At 44.2% G+C, this 21,841-nt stretch overlaps 1 protein-coding gene across 6 annotated transcripts in view; it reads left to right on the top strand.

Annotated features, from left to right (window-relative positions):
- LIMA1 (LIM domain and actin binding 1) overlaps positions 1-19,995 on the top strand; it is a 60,117-nt gene extending 40,122 nt beyond the window's left edge. For 5 of the 6 annotated variants that reach the window (XM_033138686.1, XM_033138688.1, XM_033138684.1 and 2 more), the window contains 6 exons: positions 923-1,077; positions 4,743-4,850; positions 10,591-10,639; positions 11,662-11,777; positions 16,235-16,368; positions 17,654-19,995. In XM_033138686.1, the coding sequence (XP_032994577.1) occupies positions 923-1,077; positions 4,743-4,850; positions 10,591-10,639; positions 11,662-11,777; positions 16,235-16,368; positions 17,654-18,665 (1,574 nt within the window). In that variant the 3' untranslated portion in view covers positions 18,666-19,995. The remainder of the gene's footprint in view (positions 1-922; positions 1,078-4,742; positions 4,851-10,590; positions 10,640-11,661; positions 11,778-16,234; positions 16,369-17,653) is intronic. The other variant, XM_033138685.1, reaches the window with a different exon arrangement.
- Positions 19,996-21,841: the final 1,846 nt, after the last annotated feature.

Genomic DNA, 21,841 nt, shown 5'->3' with positions numbered 1-21,841 from the left:
GGGCAGCGTTCAATGTTGCATGGATCTTTGTGTTATGGTGGCTTCCCCCCCCTAATGGTATGGTACACAGGTTAAGCCATCATTTTGGCAAAGTGGAAGAGGGACCCATCTCCAAAACACGGGATGTCTCAGGACAACACTGCAGATCAGCAGTGCTGCAGTACTCCATGGTTTGAGGGGTGGCAAAGCATGCCAGGACTTTTTTTGTGGTGGCCCCCAGTTTGTGGAATTACCTCCCTTCTGAGGTGCATATGTGCCATCACTGCATGCTTTTGGACAGTTGTCGAAGATGCATCTACCCACGCCATTGATTGAGTGGATGTTTTCCCTCCCTCCTCTGCTGCTGCACACTACTGTTTTGTCATTCTGTTGTTGGCTGTTTTGCTATTTTAATGTAAATTGTATTCTGCCGATTCTACTTTATTTTGTAACCTGTATTTGGACCACTTGGTGAAGGGCATACAAACAATAAACTAATTGATGTGCCTCTCATTTTATGCAGAGTAGCAATAATAATTATAATAATTATAATAATAATAATTATTCTCATGTTTTTGTTGGTGGTACGAATCTCCGTGACGGGGTGAGCGCCCATTGCTCTGTCCCAGCTCCTGCCAACCTAGCAATTTGAAAGCACACCAGTGCAAGTAGATAAATAGGTACTGCTGCAACGGGAGGGTAAATGGCGTTTCTGTGCACTCTGGTTTCCATCGCGGTGTTCCATTGTGCCAGAAGCAGTTTAGTCATGCTAGCCACATGACCCGGAAAAGCTGTCTGTGGACAAACACCTGCTCCCTCGGCCTGAAAGTGAGATGAGCGCTGCAACCCCATAGTCACCTTTGACTGGACTTAACTGTCCAGGGGTCCTTCACGTTTTTACCTTACCTACTGGCAATGACAACTGTCTGCTCTCGTGTTCTAGGTCATCCGCTGTGCACCTCTCCGACATCGAGCCTGGAGAAAGCAGAGAGCAGGAAGAATCAGGAGATGCCTCGCTTGTCGGAAACATCCATCAAGGATAGGCTTGCTAAGTACCAGGCAGCTGTCTCCAAGCAGGGCAGCTCTGGTGGTCTTGTGGTAGGTCCTCCCTTTCCTATAACTGGCCGGCTGTTGCTTCACCAGAGCCCACTGCATGAGGGTTGACTCCAGGAAAGGCTGGTCTTGTTTGGAAGAAGGTGCAATACTTGGGTCCTTGAGGAGTGGCGTTGGTGACTTGTACACTGCATTTTATACAGTGCATATAGGTTGTTTTAAAGCTGCTGAAAGGGTTTTCAGACATCCCTCTTCCTCTCGCTTTTGGAAATGCTACTGTCTCTTGGTTTGCATGTGCCTAGTGCTCTGCCTCTGAGGATCTCTGCATGCAATCGGAAACCAGCCTTGCCATCTTGCTGGGAGCATGTGTATGGGGGGAAGCCAGGTGCAAAACGGTGATGTGACTTGCCCAAAGCCTTGCTGTCTTCTCTCTCTCTCTCTCTCCTTTTTTCCTGGGTCATTGTATGGTGTTTTACGTAATCAATGCATTCATCTTCTCCCTGCACGACACCCACCCCTGGCTCCAAGCTCCAATTCTTCCATAACAATGTTATTTGTTCATGCTGTGCTTCTGTGGCTGATCTGTACTTGGCTAGACAAATATTTGAACAGGAGATGGAATAGCGGCTGTAGAGCAAATTGCCCTGCAAGGGAAAAATTAGCAGGAGTCCCAGGTTTCCCGTTTTGGGGGTGGGGGTACTGTTTCCCCCCCCCCCAAAAAAATTGGTGACTTGTGGTAGCTTTGTGTCCACAACCCAGTATCTCCCCAGACTCATGATAGCTTAGCCACTGCTATTCTTTCTCTGGATTAAAAAGGGAAGCACATTTCACACTTTGAGCTGAAAAAACTTGGGTGGTTTGGCTTTTTTTTTTTAAAGTGTATGCAAGTGTATAAAAGGAAAAGTGACATGCTTAGAAGAGCCCGCACCCTCTGCATCTCCTCCACAGATTGCTGATGCAACTTGAGCAGAGATGTGGGGCCGTATTCAGCTACTGTGTCCTGCCAGGGCATGGATTTTCACCTGCGCAACAAGATTTCCTCCCTCCCACTGTGTTGTACCCTGCACCTTCCCCAGTTCTGCTCCAGAGAGTTGGGGTAATCCCTAGTACAGATTTAGGGAGGGGGATGCGGAACGGGGGAGAATGTTTTGTTGCGCAAGCGGAAACGTTCCATTAAGCTCTGTGTTCGATTCCAGCCGTAGCTGGCAACCTCCTCTTGCTGGTTGCGAAGAACCCTGCTGCTTCAGGGATGGTGGAAGGGTCCAGTTGCCTTCCAGCACAGAGCATATGTTTCTTTGTTTGAAGCAATTGCTATGCTGCTTAACATCATAGTTTCAAGATCAGAAAAAGGCTTGCTTTGCTGATTTTTTTTTTTTTAAAAAAGGTCTTCACTAGGTGGCTGAAGTTCAGCACAAAGAGAGGGGCCTGTTTGATCTTGGCGGTGAGGTTGTTTCGTAGAATTGGGCCGATAATACTGAGCACATGGCTCTTGGTGGATGTGTCTAAGCCATGTGGCGGGCCACTAACAGTGACTCCCCCAAAGAACCTCTGCGATCATGCAGGGATATAAGGGATCGGATGGTCCTGATAGTATACCGGACCCAAGTTGTTAAGATCCTTCTAAATTAAAACAATGGCCTTGAACCTGATTTTAAACACAGGAGTTATGTAGTGTCAGTAGTCTGTCATTGTCCCCGCCCCCTGCCTCTTCCTGTCTATCCCCCCCAGCAGAGGCTAATGGGAAAGGAGGCAAAGCTGGAACAATAAATCATACAGAGATACAGCAGGCAGACTCCTTTGGGTGTGCACTGTGTATGCAAGAGCCTCTAATAATGAAATCCATTGTTTGTTGTACGCTGTTGTGACCCTGCACACAATTTGAGCATCGTAAGCATGTAAACACAGCACAATCTAGATTTCATAAGCACTAGGGAAGCTGGTCTTTCCTTCTGCCTCTCCTGCGCTAACAGCAGGAAATTCTCTGGAAATTTTTTAATCTTCTCGAGTTTGCTGCACCTTGCAATGGACAGGTTCACCTCTCTGACACAGGGGTTTTCTTCCTGCCATATGCAGCGCCGTATTTCTGATGCTCTAGTTCAGTAATTGAAAGAAAATTAATGGCATGGGTAATTGCACCTTGATTAACAAATCTGCTTAACTACTAACAGCTTCCCTCTGCTTTGCCTTCAGTTTCTTGCCTTGCTTTCTCAAATAACAGGTGTCAGCAGTCTGTTGGCTTCTAGGGGGTGAATTGGTCAGTGGACAGAGCCTCTTAAGCACATGAGTATGTCCAGATTTTTAATAACAATGGCAGAAGAGGCTGAGAATCCCAGATCAGAATCAATCTCGGGGCTGAACTCATTACCCAGAAATGTGCACAGCAGGATCACAGGGGCCCCTTGTAAAGGAAAACTGTGCTTGTGTGGTTTTTTTTTGGGGGGGTTGTGTGTGTTATTTCTCCACTGGAATGGTGGTGGTGGTGGTGGGGTGCTTAACCCTTTACCTGCCAGCAGCTTTTCTGCTGTATCTTCCACTCCATGGGACTCCAGGTCCATTTGCCTTTGCGATGGAGCTGAGATTTGCTTCTGAGCATCAATGTGGTGGGCTTTCCAGGAAAAAGAAAGAAGAAAAATCAGGCCAAGTTGCCTAGGCTAATTAGTACCGGGGGGGGGGGGGGCGCTCAATTTGAATTGGAAAAATCTGCTGATGACCTGATCCAATTTAGTAAATGAAAGTAAAATAAAAATGCTAAACAGAACTAAAGATTTTGAAACTGCCAAGCTTGTCTAATAATGCATTTGCAGCTGGTATCCAATGGTTGTTACTTAAAAGCTCTCAACCATGCGTGGAAGGCAACGAATGTTTGGCACACCAGCTTTAGAAAGGCAGAGCTGCTTTTGCAGGAGCATTTCTGCAGTTGTTTTGGCTGTGTGATTTTGCCCGTTTGCAGAATCGGGGCTTTTTTCCAGCCAGAACTCACAAGAACTCAGTTCCGGCACCTCTCAGATTGGTGCCATTGCCATTATAAGAGAACAAGGGAGGTGTTCACGGTGAGCTCTGGCATGGCGAGTTTCTAGAAAAATAATTCCCGGAACGTAACACCCATGTAAGATGTAAGTCGACTGTACATGTAATAGCTAGTTAAATTGGATGGTAAACTATTTTTTTTTTTAAACAACGCTATAAAATGAAATAAAAGCATGCTTTGTATGGAACCTGTATTAACAGCATTCAGGAGACTGGAAGGCAATATTTCTTAAACATTTCCCCTTGCTTGATCCAAGGTTTTTGGATCCTTTTGTTTGAATCTGAAGGGATGCACGCTTATTTAGCGACTTCTCTGCTAATTTGTGGTAAAGCCTGACAGCTGGCTTGGGTCAGAGTTCAGTGTCTTATTTTGTGAAGACTATTAGTAGCAGTTGCTGTGCAGGATAAATAACAGCTCTGGCCACCTAAGAGCTTCATTTGGTAAGGAATAAGGCCTCTCTGGTAAAAAACACTCTAATGTGTTGATAGAAACTGCTGTATCTTGACATTCAGGGCTTCAAGTGTCGTTGTTTTAAAGCCACTTTAGGGATACGATGGAACCGTTTCCATTGTCCTATAACATATCCGACTTTCTCAAAAGGTTTGAGCGAGCTCCCCCACCCACCCACCCACCCCTTAAGGACTAAAATGTACAAATGCTCAAGTGCTTTGTCATTCTGTAGAGTGAGACTCAAGCCATCGAAAGCGACGATAAGAGCTACAGTTGTGAACAGAAGGAGAACTTGCCACCGTCCTCAGAAGATGCGTTTCCCCAGCTGGATGGGGAGAAGGTAAGAGATGGATCATGTTGGATGAAGATCAGAACAACTTCGCTTGGGAGTGGAACTGCTTTGGAGAGGCACACCCGGAACACTGTGAAACCGCAGCATCTGGAAACTCGAGTTGTATCTGCTGATGTAAATTGATTGCAGGCTGTGCTGAGGTTCTGACTATAACATCATGGAAAACAGCATTGAATCTAAGCCTAAAATCTATCTGTAAAGCTTGCTAGGGTTCATATCCTTTTCTTCTTCCCTTAGCACTGGCTACCTAAAACTTCATTCCAGCGTTGTACAAGTGCAACAGGACTTAACTTTCCTCTCTGCCTCCCACCCCTGTACTCCTTCAATCTGCTTGGGAAGAGTTCCTTATTATTATAATTATTATTTATTGAATTTATATAATGCCCTATACCTGGGACGCGGGTAGCGCTGTGGGTTAAACCACAGAGCCTAGGGCTTGCTGATCAAAAGGTCGGCAGTTCAAATCCCCGCGACAGGGTGAGCTCCCGTTGCTCGGTCCCTGCTCCTGCCAACCTAGCAGTTCGAAAGCACGTCAAAGTGCAAGTAGATAAATAGGTACCGCTCCGGCGGGAAGGTAGACGGCGTTCCCCTGCACTGCTCTGGTTCACCAGAAGCGGCTTAGTCATGCTGGCCGCATGACCCAGAAGCTGTAGGCCGACTCCCTCTGCCAATAAAGCGAGATGAGCGCCGCAACCCCAGAGTTGTCTGCGACTGGACCTAACGGTCAGGGGTACCTATACCTGGGGGTCTCAGGGCGGTTCACAGAATAAAATCAAGATATAAAACCACAAAATACCTAATAAAAATAAAAACAGCAACCAAATACCGCCTCAAAAAAACACATTTTAAAAGGGCATAGGATGTAAATCGAATCGACCAAAGGCCTGGTTTAAAAGGAACGTTTTTGCCTGGTGCCTAAAGGTGTATAATGAAGGCACCCAGCGAACTTCCCTGGGGAGAGTATTCCACAGACGGAGAGCCACTGCAGAGAAGTCCCCGTTCTTGCGTTGCCACCCTTCAGACCTCTCATAGAGGAGGCACAAGAAGGAGGGCCTCAGAAGATGATCTCAGGGTTCGGGAAGGTTCATATGGAAAGAGGCAGTATTTAAGGTATTGCGGTCCTGATCCATTTATAGGTCCTTAATCATCTGGAGCAAATTTTGAGGGGTGGGAGGGAGGATAGGAAAGCAAAGTCCTGTTGCATGAATGGGAGTCAGTTCTGCTTGCACACAGATAGTATTGGATATAACCCAAAGGTTGCTAGGTTAATACTGAGTAGCATCCTGTCTTTGTCACCGAAAAATTTACTGCTCCATAGAAACAAAATGTGAGCTACAGCGTTCTTCCATATCGGAATATTAAAACCTTATTCCTATCTGTGTGTTTTGCCTTGGGTACTTTTCAGGGTGGCTGGGTACCTAAATCTTGCACAGTATTCACTTTTTGCAAGGGGGCTTTCTGTGCAGGATATGTTTCTGGCTGACTGTTTCCTTTTGCTAACTTTGGGCAAGTCACTGAGACCAACACCTCTGTCTTTCCTTCCTATTCCCACCCACCTTTTGTTAAATTGGGAGTGGAAACTCTCTCTCTCTCTTTTGTAAGTGGATGTTTCATCAGAAGTGGATATCCTCAGTTGGAAAATTCTAAGCACAGATGCAAAACACTAGAGATTTTAGAGCAGTCAGTTACTGGAAATGGTGTGAAGCACCATTTACTTATGTCATTCAACGTGTGCAAAACACAATGATTGAAATCCTGTGTACATTTAGGCTGCCTAAAACCCATTGAAACGAATGTCATCCTAACCCCACGCACCTGGGAGTAAGCGCCATTGAATTCAGTAGGGTTTACTTCTGAGTAGTCGTGGTTAGGATTGTGCTGTAACTGTGCACAGGATCGCAGTTTGAGGTTCGAACCCTCGACCATGTACAGTTTTCACCCTCACCTTACGTTCTTTGGATTCCCAGAACCAGTGCCTCTTCCGTTCAGTCAGTTGTGGTATTCAAACTCCATTTTCACTTTTTCACAGCAGAACTTCCCGCAGAAAATGGGAGAAGCTCCCTAGCCCTGCATTAAATCTCTCCCCATCCCGCAATTCTGCCCCTGCTTGCTTCTACCATTTCAAAAATAAACATTGCCTTGAAGCCCAGTTCTTGCGCATCTTCGATGATTAGGTTTGGGGAGTATGTACAAGTCGGTTTCAAATGCTAGCAATTTGGGGGTGGTGTGTGTATTAGCTTGACTTTTGGAGAGCTATTGGCAGCTTCCTGATCCTCACTGGGCAGATCCTCTCAGGCAACTCTTTTTAAATCCTCCGCTGGGTAACCTCTTCCGCAGTAAAAGGTGAGCTCACTTAAAACACACATATTGAACTCCATAGTAATTCCTTTCTTTGTTCCCTTTTCTGCAGCTAAATGGATGGTCTGAATGAAAGGCCTCTTCCTGCGGGTTTGAAAGAGTGAATAACTCTTACGTTTATAGGCAAAATTTCCTCCCTGTGGTAGGGTTGCCATATTTCGAAAAGCAGAAACCAGGACACCCCAAAGGAAGACCCCCAAAATGGTTGAGATTTTCTTAAAAAAAAAAAAAAAACGAATGCCAAAACCCCCCCCCCCACAATTTTTCGATTGACTTGCCCAAGATCCAGGGCAAAGCGCTGCCTTTCAGAAATTCCCCTCGAACGTCAATTCCCCCTTTGAAATCCTGGTAACGTCTGGGAAAATCCAGGCATATGGCAGCCCTACCGTATGGTGACTAATCACTTGCTTGATGGGCATTATGAGCACATGCAAGAACGCTGAATAGACTGGGGCGAGGTGGGGTGTGTGTGTGAGAATGTGTTGGCACTTGTCTTTTTAAACACCCATGTAAAACGTGTTGACCTTCTGTCCTATCTGGATATGGGAAATGAGTGGAAACATTTCATAATCCTAACCCATGTGCTTATTTGCGCGCACACACCTTTTAGTTTGCATGCAGAAAGAAGCGTTGTTTGGGTTCGCCTGGTATCACAGTGAGGGTTGGGGGCGGGGGGGGGGCACGAGCACCCTTTTGCCGGGAGCTCCCTGACACTGCCGAATGCTTAGTGATCTGTTCCCAAAACGAGTCAAATGAGCACAGTGTGTTTATCCCAGCTTATGTGCTTCCTAACTAATTCTTACAGTTTCTGTTGCTCGGAATGGGGCTTCCAGTTGTTAGTAGCATCTAGCTAATTTACACCGCTAAGCTTATTATGGCGTATTTAGTTCCTTAGTGTGAGCAGCCATAAGCTGCATTTTATTTAATAGAGCAGACATCCTAGAGGAGGGAAATGGCACTCTTGTGTTACGACTCTAGCCCCTTCTCCCTTATAATTGCCGTGAATTCGAACCCTCGCTAGAAAAGCAAACGTCTGCAGCAGAAGCTCCTGCTGAGGGGGTGGTGGCTTGGAAAATGTTCACATATGGGCAGGATACAAGTAGCAGTAACAACTAAAACAATAGTATATATGAATCGAGATTCTAGCAGTGTTGGGGGGGCCGCGATGTAGGGTTTTATTCATGCAACTGACCCTACACCTACCTGGGAGATAGCTGTATTGGTAGAGCGTGAAACTCTGAATCTCGGGGGTTGCGGCTTCAAGCCCCACATTGGGTAAAAGATTCCTGCATTGTGTGGGGGGTTGGTCTAGATGACCGTCAAGGTCCCTTCAGACTCTACAATGACTCTCTGTGTTAACTGCTTGGAGAGGCAGTAGCCTGTAGTTGTGTAGTAAAGATACAGCAATACCTCTGGGTTTTGGAGCGCTGCAGTAGCATGGTAACCTTGGCTAGAGGTTAAAAGTGATTAGTTTGTGCTCTCTCTCTCTTTCTCTCTCATTAGAGCATCATGGGATGCTTTGAGTTAGCCCAGTATTCAAACCAGTGGCTATATGCCTAAGATTCCAGATTCAGGAAGGTAAAGGACCCCTGAACAGTTAAGTCCAGTCAAAGGCAACTTGTGATTGCAGTGCTCATCTAGCTTTCAGGCCGAGGGAGCCGGCGTTTGTCCACAGACAGCTTTCCAGGTCATGTGGCCATCATGGCTAAAACGCTTCTGGTGCAATGGAACACTGTGACGGAAACCAGAGCGCACGGAAACTGCCATTTACCTGCAGTGGTACCTGTTTCTCTGCTTGCACTGGCGTGCTTTCGAACTGCTAGGTTGACAGGAGCTGGGACAGAGCAACGGGAGCTCGCCCCGTCATGGGGATTTGAACCGCTGACCTTCTGATCGGCAAGCCCAAGAGGCTTGGTGGTTTAGACCACAGCACCACCCGCATCCCAAAGTCCAGGTTTAGGGGTGTAGGGAAGGCCCTTGTACATTGAGAATCATCTCTCAGCAGCAGCCTCTGTGTCTGCAGTGGATATCCCACTGGGGGAGGCATGCTATTGGGCCTTCTGATGGATTGAGGGCATTTCCAATTATCTATCTTGACCTCAAACGCTTAGTATAGTTGAGGCAATTTTTTTCATCTCTGGGTCTGTAGATTGGATAATCTCAACAGAGTCGTCAACCTTATCCAAGGAAGATCTCTTTGCAGTTCATAAATCTGTGTATTTCACATGTCTCCTGCCCTCTCAGTAGTCTTCCAAGGCAGAAATGGCTACAACTGCTGTTAGACTGTTTTGAGGCAAACCACTTTTTAGGTCTTCAAAGATGTCTCGGTGGTGAAAATAGGACAAAGCTGGCTTTTAAAAACACGTCGCCACAGCGGTGAGAAACAAAAACGGGCATCTTTAATTTTCAAAGGGCCAAGAGTTTGCTTAAAAAAAAAAAATTTGGTACATGGCCTTGAGTTCCTTGTTCATTTAAGCAGTTAAGCTTTCTCCGAGATGCTATAGTAAAGAAATGCATCCTATACACCTTTATTTACAGCAGTGTTTCCTAAACTTTAGCCTCCAGCTGTTTTTGGACTACAATTTCCATCATCCCTGATCACTGGTCCTGGTTGCTAGGGATTGTGGGAGTTGTAGTCCAAAAACATCTGGAGACCCAAGTTTGGGAAACAGTGTTGTACAGCAGCCTCAGGGGTTTCTTTCAGCTGAAACAGTGACTTTATACCTAAGTAGGCAACACAGACATTTAAATCAGTGCTGTTATCTTTAAGCACCTGTAAACGCTGTTGAGGTCAGCACTGAGGGACAGGTATGGTCCTGAATTGGTTGTTGAGCCACCTGGATTTGGCTCTGCCCCAGCAGTGATAGTTGTTGTTTAGTTGTGTCCGACTCTTCATGACCCCATGGACCAGAGCACGCCAGGCACTCCTGTCTTCCACTGCTTCCCGCAATTTGGTCAGACTCGTGTTGGTAGCTTCGAGAACACTGTCCAACCAGTGATAGTATCAAGATGAAATGGCAATGAGAAGGCACTTAGGACAGGTGAAACTATGGTCTCTGCAAATTAGGAGCTTCAGTGGATGAATCATTTCCCTTTCCACCCTACATTAAGGCAACTGAAATGTAGAATCTAAGGGCTTTTGGGCGACACAGATCTCTGAGTTGGATGTGGCAAAGTTTCTGTGTTCTTCGAATCTGACCACTGTCTTTCTTGAGCTGTACACAACTTATTGGCCTGTTTCAGTTGTGCCTTGTCTAAATGTTTCTTCTCTTTTTTTAAATATATTAAACAATAATGGTGTGTTGAGAGCAGACAAGTGAAGATATTCATGTACTGACGAACTGATCATTTATATGTTTTCCCCCTACAGATTTCCATAGTAGATGGTCTGAATTCCAGTCTCTGCGAAGATGGCACTCGTAAGTTTTTTAATCCCTCCCCTGCAATAAGAAATCGACTCATATTTCACTTGGCTTTTGATATCTGGGTGTAGATAAATAGCTGCTTTGTCTTCTGAAACCATAGATTTCCTAGGGGCTGCAGGGTCTTTGCCCCCCTCCTAAAATATTTGAGGGGGCTGTCCCCCCGGTTGATGAACATTGGCATTCAAATAGTGTCTGTGCATCACATCATGTGATCAATTATGCAGGGCAGGGCTTGCTTCCCCCTCCCCAAATATTTCATTCAAGTTCGCCACCCTGAAGACAAGGTATTCTTCTGGTATGCAGTGGTTTCCCATTTCTGCTGCTAAGAGAGGAAATCAAATTCTTTTATAGAATTTTGTAGAATTGGTTGAAGTGACAATTTCTTTTTTAAAAATCGTGTTAATATTTTTCCTCCACTGCCTGTACTTCTGCATATGCCCACCTCAGGCCTCTCTCCCTCCCTCCCTCCCCCCTCCCTCCCCCCCTCTCTCTCTGCACCCTCTTCCATACAAAGTTTCCTATTTTCCTGAAAATCAGTTTTGGCCACATTGTATGACAGAAACATGCAAGCCAGCCACACTCGTTCCAAGTGTGGATGCTGATGGATCTCTCACACAACTTTTGGATGACAAATTCCAGACAGTGGGCAGGTTTTCAGACCTAGATTATTCCTCTGACCCCCTTATTTAACTTTGCAGCCATTTAACTCTGCCCCACCTCACCTAAGTATCATCATCCTTTTACGTGTTAAGAAAATAATTCCCTTTGGGCCAAAATGTTTCAAGCCCATTATGCTCCAGCATTTATCTCAAAGAGGTTTCCATTTGTGAAGAAAACGCAGCATCTGAAGTAGCTGAAGACTGTCTTTGAATTGCTTGGTTTTCCGTTTGTTCCAAGTGAGAACAGTTGCCCATCCTGCACTGCCTTTAGTTGTGTTGTCCTCGATTCAGGATGTAAACAAAATCCTTTGAGTTTTAAGTGGCGGATACTAATAAGATTATCTTCCTCTCTTCTAGCTGGGTTCAAGTTCCAGAAAGAAACTGAAGCCCCGAGGTCTGTCTATGCCAAACAACAAAGTCCCGATTCTAGAGGATCTAGCCAGACGGACACCTCTCCCCCAAAAGCTGTGAAGGTAGGTACAACAGTGGATAGCTTTTTTCGGTAGCAGTGGTCAACGCAGAAGAAAAGCGAGTGGGTCTCTGCATGCGCAGCATTTGATATTACCAGTGCTATTTTTCTAGAAAAAGAGGAGCTGGAACTCACCAGGGACACCTCCCTTGTTCTCTTAGAATGGCAATGGTGCCCACCTGAGAAGTGCTGGTATTGAGTTCCGGCTGGGGGGGGGGAGCCCTGGATACTACCCTCAGTTTGGAATATGCAAGGAACTTCAGAGAAGGAAAACAAAGCATTCTGTGCAATGGTTTTGTGAGCCCTTCAAAACTTACAAGCTGAAGATCTCCTGATAGGAGCCATTAAAAAAATGACATAACATATTTTTTCCGTTACAGGTAGGTAGCCGTGTTGGTCTGCCATAGTCAAAAAATAATAATAATAATAAAAAATCCTTCCAGTAGCACCTTAGAGACCAACTAAGTTTGTTCTTGGTGTGAGCTTTCGTGTGCATGGTATCTGAAGAAGTGTGCATGCACATGAAAGCTCATACCAAGAACAAACTTAGTTGGTCTCTAAGGTGCTACTGGAAGGATTTTTTTATTTTTCCTTGTATAACACCCCCCCGGTATAAGACGCCCCCTATTTTGGGGGACTCTAAATTAAGAAAATGGGGGGAGATTGCCCTGTGTATAAGATTATCCCCCTTTTTAAACATTTTTTTTAAAAAAATACCTAGTCTTACACACGGAAAAGCACGGTATTTCAAGTTTATGCGGTCTTTAATATATATATATTTTAGACAAATATGTAGATACAAAAATAAATGTTATATACATATACTTGGAAAAAAAGAAACTTGTAAGAATAGAAATAAAAGATCCCCCACCAAATGTCTTGAAAAACCATAATCATTCCAATAACCCAGTTGTGCAATTAATTGAAATAATTTTGAGGACAAAATAACTCTTATTATGACATTCAGTACCATTGTTACGTGTCTGTATTTTGTAATAAAAGGGTGCCAGTAGTATTCAGATTTCCTATTGCACTATGAACAATTTTTTCCCTCCCATAAGCATTACTCACATTTTACAAAGGTGTCTTTCTGGCTGCCAAAATCATATTTATCAGATACATTTCTTATACCAGTTAACAGAGCCACCTTTGAGAAGAGGACTTACGGTAGTTCTTTCCAAGCATTTATTGAGCAATATGTTCATATTTAAAATTTTAAACTACTTTGGGTACCTTGGCAAATAGGTGGCGTGTAAATCCAATAAATAATAGCTTTCCCTAAAAAAATAACATATTCTGAAAAATAACTTATTCAGATATGCATGAAAGTAACTGATTTTGCTGTTCATCTCTGTAAGTCCATACTACAGAAATCAGATATTTTCTTAATCCTTGCTGGTTTAAATCACCACCAATATGCTGCTTTACATTTTTTCTTTAATTGTAATTTTATAGATTTGTGTGTTACATACTTACAAAAATCTTGCCAGTTTTTTTAAAATTAATAGTATGTTTTGCTCACTTTCCCAACTCTGCCACAGCTCCTAACAGGGTGGATCAAAATTAACCAACATTGCATTATATCTTTGGTACCGGTAGTAAATCTTTCCTTTGAATATTGATGGTTAATAAAATTTCAGTTCTTGTTAAATTTCCGTACATTAATAATTCATCAAACTCAAATACATGCATTTTAGTAACTACAGTAGGTTTTTTATTTTTAATGTTTGGGCAATTAAGAGGGTTGTAGTCAATATTCCAGCAGTTTAGCCCTAATACCATCAAGAGATAATAAATTTGGATTGTCTATATACTTTTCCGTGCGCACATTTTGCAAAATTGCTACTCATCCTTGCAGCTGTAAAATGATGCTATAGATAGAATACCTTGATCTTGTGCAGATCTATATTTCCCACAGATTTTAATTACAGTATACTTGATATACAGTACTTGATTGAATTTTGTGCCGGGCGGTGGGAGGACAAAAAAGTGTGTTTGCTTTTTGAGTAGGAACTGTTAATTCACTGTACAACTTGTGAGCAGTCCTTAAGGCCTTCTGCCTCCCTTTTCATAATGAAGATGAAGTGTGCAAAACTCCAGTGGTTGGTTCATGATTATTCAGAACTGAATGTTTATCATCTTTATACTTTTTATTGCTTAAAATAGACCTTTCCCCCTTGATCTTTGGCAACTTAGTTGTTGGCTGAGTTTGTTTCTCGTAGTGTAGATATGAGAGTGTTTTTGTCCCAGGGAACTTCTTAGTGAGCTTTCATTCCAGCCCAGAGATGTGTTTATAAATAGCCATTTGTCTTTTCCAGCTTCTGTTTCCTGCTCCTGGTTCCTAATCTCTACTCCTGCCTCCCTTTTTAATGTGAGCTCGACTTTCGGCTTTCTTGCCTGTTCTCCTCCTCTTTTTATTAACCGGACTCCACACCCTTCCACAGTAGTTGCTAATCGTAGCGTGCTTGGAAAGAAACTTGTCTCTACACACCCCAAAACCTTCCTCCGTGGTTTTTGCATGTAAGTTGGACGGGGAATTTATGCTGCTGCAGCAAATGCTAATGCCGCGCATTGCAAATGTCTGGTTCCCAGATGCGATTGGGGGAAAACTAGTTTTTGACAGCCGAGCAACATTGCCTGAATTCTTTCTTTCATTAGAGGGATCTATATTCCATGCGCCTTAAATTATCCTGTTACGTTGAGATTTAACTTGATTATCAATGCAACAGAAGGTGGTTGTTTTGTTTTAAAAGGGGAAAAAACACAGGTATGCCTTTGCAAGCTTGGAAAATCAGCCATGGGCTGATCAAACCAGCAGCGTAGCCTAGGAGGTACTGTCTGTATGGCAGCACAATAAATCTGTGAGGTTTGTAGCTGCTGCCCAATATATTTGCCTGGGTAATACATTAAAGTTGCCAGGCACAATGCATGCTTAAACGTTTCATATGGGATTATCTGCATCACCTGCGACCTTTTTAAAATACACTTGAAGTTCCAGGCTTCAAAGATTTTTCAACATAAGTATTTTTTTTAAAAAAAAATTAATGCCAGGCATTTAACTATATTAGCTCCTGGTTGGAAGGTAAAACATGTAATCAAGGCTGTTTCAGCCTGCCCACCTGAACTAAGAGCCATCTTCTCTGCTACTTCTGCTCTTTCAGTCTCTCAGATTGTATGCATTTTGTGTTTTTATGGGCGGAGGCAGATCTAGCACCCGCCCTGTATTCAATCCAAACGTACTTTTCCTCCACGGGGGGGGGGGGGGTGAGCTCTGGAGAAGGCAGGCTGGGGGGGGACAGTTCCTCGAAGCAGAAGCCAGCTTTGAAAGATGCAAATGGATCAGCTTCCCTGCGATTGCCATTCAGCAGCTTTTCATTTAAGAAAAGCAAAGCAAAGCGGCTCCCCTTTTAAATCTGAGAAATGAACGGAAACGTGGTCCCACCCGTATGCTGTACATTTAATGCACTCTTCTACCACGGCATCCCCCAAAGAACTGAGAAGTTGGAGTTCTTGGAGGGATCTTCCGACAACTCTCGGGCCCCTTTAACAAACTACAGTTCCCAGGATTCTTTGGGTGAAGCCAGCACTGTTGAAAGTGGCATGAGTGTTTTGAATGTAGGATGTGGGCGAGGCCCGTAAAAGAGTTTTGCGGCCATTTAGAAAGGGGAACAGCCAACTTGTGAGACACATGGAGGGGTGCAGGACTTGACACTGGTATGCCCCGGTATGCCTTGTCTTTTCAGTTTTGAATCTGACCTTCCACATCAGCTGATGAATACAGCGTGAACTTGCTAGATCTGTCTTTCTCCTTTCAGATTTGAGTGCTGCTGCCAACTTTGACTTTGCCTTCCCTCCTGCATCTCCTAACCCCCACCAACTCCTATAGAGAGACCGAATGAAGATGGGTCCAAATTATGGGTGCTTTAGGTTGGAGGGGTTGTTTAGACAGCCAGGTCCATGTTTCCTAAACCTATTTTTTGTGTTTTAATTTTGGGCTGGCTCCAGAAGTATCAGCACAAGATCTGGGTTTAGCCTGGGTGGTGTGCTGGCAACCTCTGGTGTATTGGCTTCGGAATAGGGACGGTCAAATGCGTGGCTCTCAAGATGTTGCACTACAACGTTTCACTACAACTCCCATCATTCCTAATCACGAGCCATCCTATTGGGGCTGATGGAAGTGTTGGAACGCAACAACATCTGGAAGGCCACATGTCCCCCTTATTTTCTTGAGAACGGTGCTTCTCAAGCTTGGCTCTCAAGCTGCTTTTGGACTACAATTCCCATCACCCCTGACCACTGACCTTGCTAGCTAGGGATGATGGGAGTTGTAGTCCAAAAACAGCTAGAGACCCAAGTTTGGGAAACGCTGCTTCAGAAGGAGGCTCTGCTAGGTTTGACTGTCAGCGTTGTTGGGAGTCTTGCATTGAATACTGTACTACTTGCCAACTTTTCTTCCGCCAGAAGTTCCAGTTGCCGGCTAAGGAAAGTTGTGTTGCGTGTAAGAAGACTGTCTACCCAATGGAGCGTCTCTTTGCCAACCAGCAAGTATACCATATCAGCTGTTTCCGTTGTTCTTACTGCAACAGCAAACTCACGTAAGTCCTTCAGGGAGAGTCCACTTCTATTTTATATGTAAAAAAGGCTACTGTACGATTAATTCTCTAGTGTGGGTTAGGGAAGGGCAATGTTTGGGTGCTGAGAAAAGCAAGGTGGGAATGGTTTTCAGGAGTTCCAAATGAATCTACAACCCAAGGATGTACTTCTGCATACCACACGATAAAGCAGGGAGAGTGTCCTGCGCACACCCAGCCGAGGAAGGGAAAGGGCCGATAGTTAATTCTTTATTGACAAAAGCGCACTTACTTCTTTTTTTAAAAAAATATTTATTTGGTTTTTCAAATTAAAATTTTACAATCACATATCCAACATCCAACGTAAAAACAAGATTCCAAAGAATCTCTTGGAATTCCCTCCTCCCCTTTGTGGGTCCTATTGTTAGTCATTTCCTCCTGCATATTTTATGATAATCCAAATCTTTGACATCTCCATTGTGTCCAAAATTCACCATTAAACTACAAGTGTTATTCCAATCCTACTAACTATTTTAACTGTTTAGAATGGTTTTTAAGATAAATTCCCCCCTGTTCCTTATTAAAATTTTGGTCTTCTTCATTTCTGATTCTTCCAGTCATTTTAGCCATTTCAGCATAATCCATTAATTTGATCTGCCATTCTTTTCTGGTAGACAAAAGCACACTTACAGCAGCTCCTAAAGTGTACCAGATACACACACACATGTTTCTAGCATCAACCAAGGTGGATGAAAATCAATGATTAAAAAAAAAAAAAAGTAGCACCAACTAAGTTTGTTCTTGGTATGAGCTTTCGTGTGCAGAAGTGTGCATGCACATGAAAGCTCATACCAAGAACAAACTTAGTTGGTTCTTTAAGGTGCTACTGGAAGGAAGCTTTTTTTATTTTTTATTTTGTTTTGACTATGGCAGACCAACACGGCTACCTACCTGTAACTCTCATATATGAGTTATTATTGTAATTTCTTCTGGAATGGGTCGCCCTCACCCCAACCCCCCCAGTCCAGTCCGTATAGTGGCCCTATCTTGTACATTTACAACATAAGGAGAGCCTGCCAGATCAAGCCAACCCCCCCCCCCTTAGTCTGGCATGATGTTTTTACATACTTCAACTATGGGAGATCTGAAAGCAGGATCCGAGTGCGAGAGCACTCTTCGCACCTGTGGCTCCCAGCAACTTGTACCTGCAGAGCTGCTGAATTAGTACATTCTGAGATGGTTATTATTTCTTCTCTTGCAAGTTACTGAAGGTGCTAACAACTGTGCATTCCCCCCCTCCCCAATACAGCATTGGAACATATGCATCTCTGCATGGGAACGTTTACTGCAAGCCTCATTTTAACCAGCTCTTCAAGGCCAAAGGCAACTACGACGAAGGCTTTGGGCATAAGCCACACAAGGAACTGTGGGCAAGCAAAACGGAGTGCGAAGAATCCCCGGAGAAACCTGCCTGCGTTGGAAACGCTGAGGAAGGCCCCCAAAGTCCCGGCGTGGAAGATGCCCCGATTGCGAAAGTTGGGATTCTGGCAGCTACCATGGAAGCCAAAGCCGCTGGTTTGCTTGAGAAGGAAGAGAGGCCAGCGGAAACCAAGAAGCTGAAGATTGCCTGGCCGCCGCCTCCTGAACAAGGCAGCCAAGGAAGCGTTTTGGAAGAAGGCATCAAGGTGCTGAAGCCAAAGTGGCCCCCGGAAGATGAAATAATCGCTAGGCCGGATCATCAGGAAGATGTGGACCAAGACCTTAAAAAGCTGCGACGGTCGTCATCGCTAAAAGAAAGGAGCCGGCCGTTTACAGTCGCTGCCTCATTTAGAACCATATCCGTAAAGAGCAATAGGACTGAAAACGCGCCTCCTCCCAAGGCTGAAAGGAGCACGGTCAGGCAAACTGAGGAACCGGCGCCGGAATTGGCAGTGGAAAGCAAGCCAGAGAGAAAGAGCAACGCAGCTGATCCACACCTGGGTGAGGGGGATAAAGAGCTGGATGAGGGGAAAGGAGAAGAAGCAAGTGGCGAAGAGATCTTGGTTGAAAATGGCCAGAGGAGTGGCGACACGGATGAGGAAGAAGAAGAAGAAGAAAATGCTGCAGGAGAGCTAGCCTCGCTGGAGAAGGAAGCACCATTCCATATGTCCCCTAAGCATTCTGTCTTGAATTCAACCGCTGTGAAAGAATTATCCGCTAGCCCAAATCGCAAATCCCAAGACGTTGGGTTTTTTGAAGGTGAAGACCTTGAAGAATTGACTGTGGAAGAGCAGATCAAGCGGAACAGATACTACGGCGAAGAGGAAGAAGACGAGGAATAAATTGGACTCTCTTTCACTAAAGAACTTAACTGCAGGGTGCTGGGCCTTAAAATTGGTGTGTTTAGTGTTTGGGGTTTTTGGTTTCTTCCTAGAGCGGCTTCCCATGGTGAAAGAGATACTGTGCTGCAGGCTGATGCAAAAGGGAACCATAAAGACTTGCTTATAGGAAAGCTTGTTGGGAACCTGTGAGAATTTTAACCAAATTTGTGAAAATGGATAGTATGCATAAAATCGTTATGTGGGGAAAGCTGCTGCCTCAATTGAGCAAAAAACATAAACAAAAACCCTGTACATTTCGGAATTCTGCTCTGTAACCTGGTCAGCTTAAATGCCATCTTTATTCTCTTCTGCTTCTGGTAGTTTTCGGCCATTTTTTTTGCAGGATGTCACTATATTCCCCAAAGGTGAGCTTGAAGGAGAATGGGGCTTTCTGAGAATACAGGACTATTACCACTTAACAATGTTACTGCAGTGCTTAGGGACCAGTTTTGAAGGGCACTTGGGGAACCGTTTAAATGGCAATGACTGCACTTTAATAATGTATGTGTAAAGGCACAATAGATACATTTTTAAATAGTGAAAACACTGTCTCTTCTAGATAGGTGTCCAATAATGACAGTATCTGAAATAAAAGTCAGCAGCATGGTTTTAGGGGGAGGCTGTGTTTACTTGGCAGCCATCAGGAGAGAACCGTCTTTGCATTATGCTCTTTTTGTATATGACTTGTTGTGCATTAGGGTCCAGGTGAATCTCGAATCAGCTGGCTGGCCAGTGAAAAAGAGGATCTGTCTCATACCTGGGCTTAGAAGCACAGCATTTTAATCTACTGGAGCAATGCTAAGGGAAGGATTGTGTAGAGGGCAAAGCTACTGTCTGCAGGGCATTGCTACTTTCATTCCATGTTTGTCTTTCCGAATAATGTTTTCTACTTGAAACTTTGCTTCTCCTTTTTTCCCCGAAAACTGTGTACGCTTTAAGCAATTCTACGTGTACCCAAACTGCCAGATGGAAGAGTCCACCCGAAAGATGCTGCACGCAGAAATCTCCGCGATGACAAAATAGATGAAACAGTGGGAATTTCTTGGGACTGATTCCTAGCATTGTGCTTTTAGTGCTTTTCGACTTGACTGCATGGTATTTTATAAATCATAGTATTTTGAGATGGGGGTTAAAAGGGTTTTACCTAAATAGTTTTTAATCTTTTTGTAATGTATTCACTGAGATTAGCTCTAACTATATTTTAGAGTTGTAAAATATTCTGCTTTCTTACCAGTCTTGCTAAGTATGAAACATTTTTATTCAATAAAGGCTCTGGTCATTTTTATTGTTGAAAGTTTCTAATCCAGACTTTTCTTTGCCATGGGACGGTCAGGAAGGCAAGAGAGACGGCTGAGATTTTAGTCAAAATAAAATAGTAAAGGAAAAGGTAAAGGGACCCCTGACCATCAGGTCCAGTCGTGTCCGACTCTGGGGTTGCGGCGCTCATCTCGCTCTATAGGCCGAGGGAGCCGCCGTTTGTCCGCAGACAGCTTCCGGGTCATGTGGCCAGCATGACAAAGCCACTTTCTGGCGAACCAGAGCAGCGCACGGAAACGCCGTTTACCTTCCCGCTGGAGCGGTCCCTATTAATCTACTTGCACTTTGACGTGCTTTCGAACTGCTAGGTGGGCAGGAGCTGGGACCAAGCAATGGGAGCTCACCTCGTGGCAGGGATTCGAACCGCCGACCTTCTGATCAGCAAGCCCTAGACTCTGTGGTTTAACCCACAGCGCCACCTGAGTCCTTCCAGTAGCACCTTAGAGACTAGGTTTGTTCTTGGTGTGAGCTTTCATTGGTCTCTAAGGTGCTACTGGAAGGATTTTTTAATTTTTTATTTTATTTTGACTATGCCAGACCAACACGGCTACCTACCTGTAACTGAGATTTTAGTATCTAGCTTAAAACCAGTAGGTGGCACTGTCGTGCTTGTAATATGGTAAAGAGAGGCATGATGTACAGTGTGCTTCTGAGTTTTGTAGAACATGAGATGCACCTGTTCGAAAGGTGTAACGGAAGACAACAGACATCCACGACCATTTTCGTTTAGCGTGTTTGGTTCCAGTTATTTTGCTAGATGGGGTTTCAAAATTAACAGGTATTTTCCCCATTACAGCAAAATATTCACAAACGAACATTATCCCTTATCTAATAGCAACCGTATGTTAATAACATTTGGGGCGGAGTATGTGCATTGGGGGTGTAAAATTCTAATCACAACAGCTTCAAGTGAGTTAGGGAGCGATATTTCTACCACACCGAACCTGAGCACATCACCTGGGTGCTAAATTTGCAATGTCAGAATTGATTTGATAATGAATTGGGGAGATGTGGTTTGTTTAACAGCAGGGATAATGGCCACTTGTGTCAGATGGCGACAGAAGGAATTAATTCTGGAATGTGACTTAAATGCCAATTGCTAGAGAAATGTCAAGGCTTGTAGGCACACCCATGTTGTTTCCTCTGAACTCTCCATCTGAACAGCTCTCGAGCTAATACGGTATATAAGGAGGTCATTGGGGTTACCCAGTGATTAAATTCATTTGCGTTTTTAAAAAGTTTTGTCTCTGTGTATGGTAGGCAGTAGAAAACGGCAAAACAATGGGAATAAAGCGCTGGTAAAACGAAGCACTCTGTTAAATGTATGCTTGGTCAGATGGTTATTGGGGGGGGGGACGGACATGCTGCTCCAGCATTAAACAGATTTAGCCTTTTGAGGCACGATGGGAGTTCTTCTGACTTCTCTCTTTATTCTAAATCCAACCCAAGTTACTAAAGTCTTCTATAAAACCCTAAGAACGGGTTGGAATTAAATCCTGGAATTACAGTGCTAGTAACAGGTCAACTCAACACATATTGTACTGCTTCTCACATGGATACCCATTCTTGACCTCTTCTGTGCTATGACCAAAGCTACGGTAATACCTTTAACACCCACATAAGCGCAAAAACAGTGACTTTATGTGTGTGCACGCACACACAGTGGTTCCCTTAGCAAAACAAAATCACACATGAAATAATTCTGTCGTGTGCAAAATGCAAGCACCTCAAAAGTTCTTCCATTTGATTGGGGGGGGGGAGTTTAATTTAGTTAGCACTAAACGTTTAATTTAGTTAGCACTGGTCCTGTTAGCTAGGGA

This window comes from Lacerta agilis, chromosome 2 (genome assembly GCF_009819535.1).
Source record: "Lacerta agilis isolate rLacAgi1 chromosome 2, rLacAgi1.pri, whole genome shotgun sequence".
NCBI classification, from domain to species: domain Eukaryota; kingdom Metazoa; phylum Chordata; class Lepidosauria; order Squamata; family Lacertidae; genus Lacerta; species Lacerta agilis.
The sequence above is the reverse complement of the archived record's forward strand: the minus strand, read 5'-3'. Positions and strand labels throughout refer to the sequence as shown.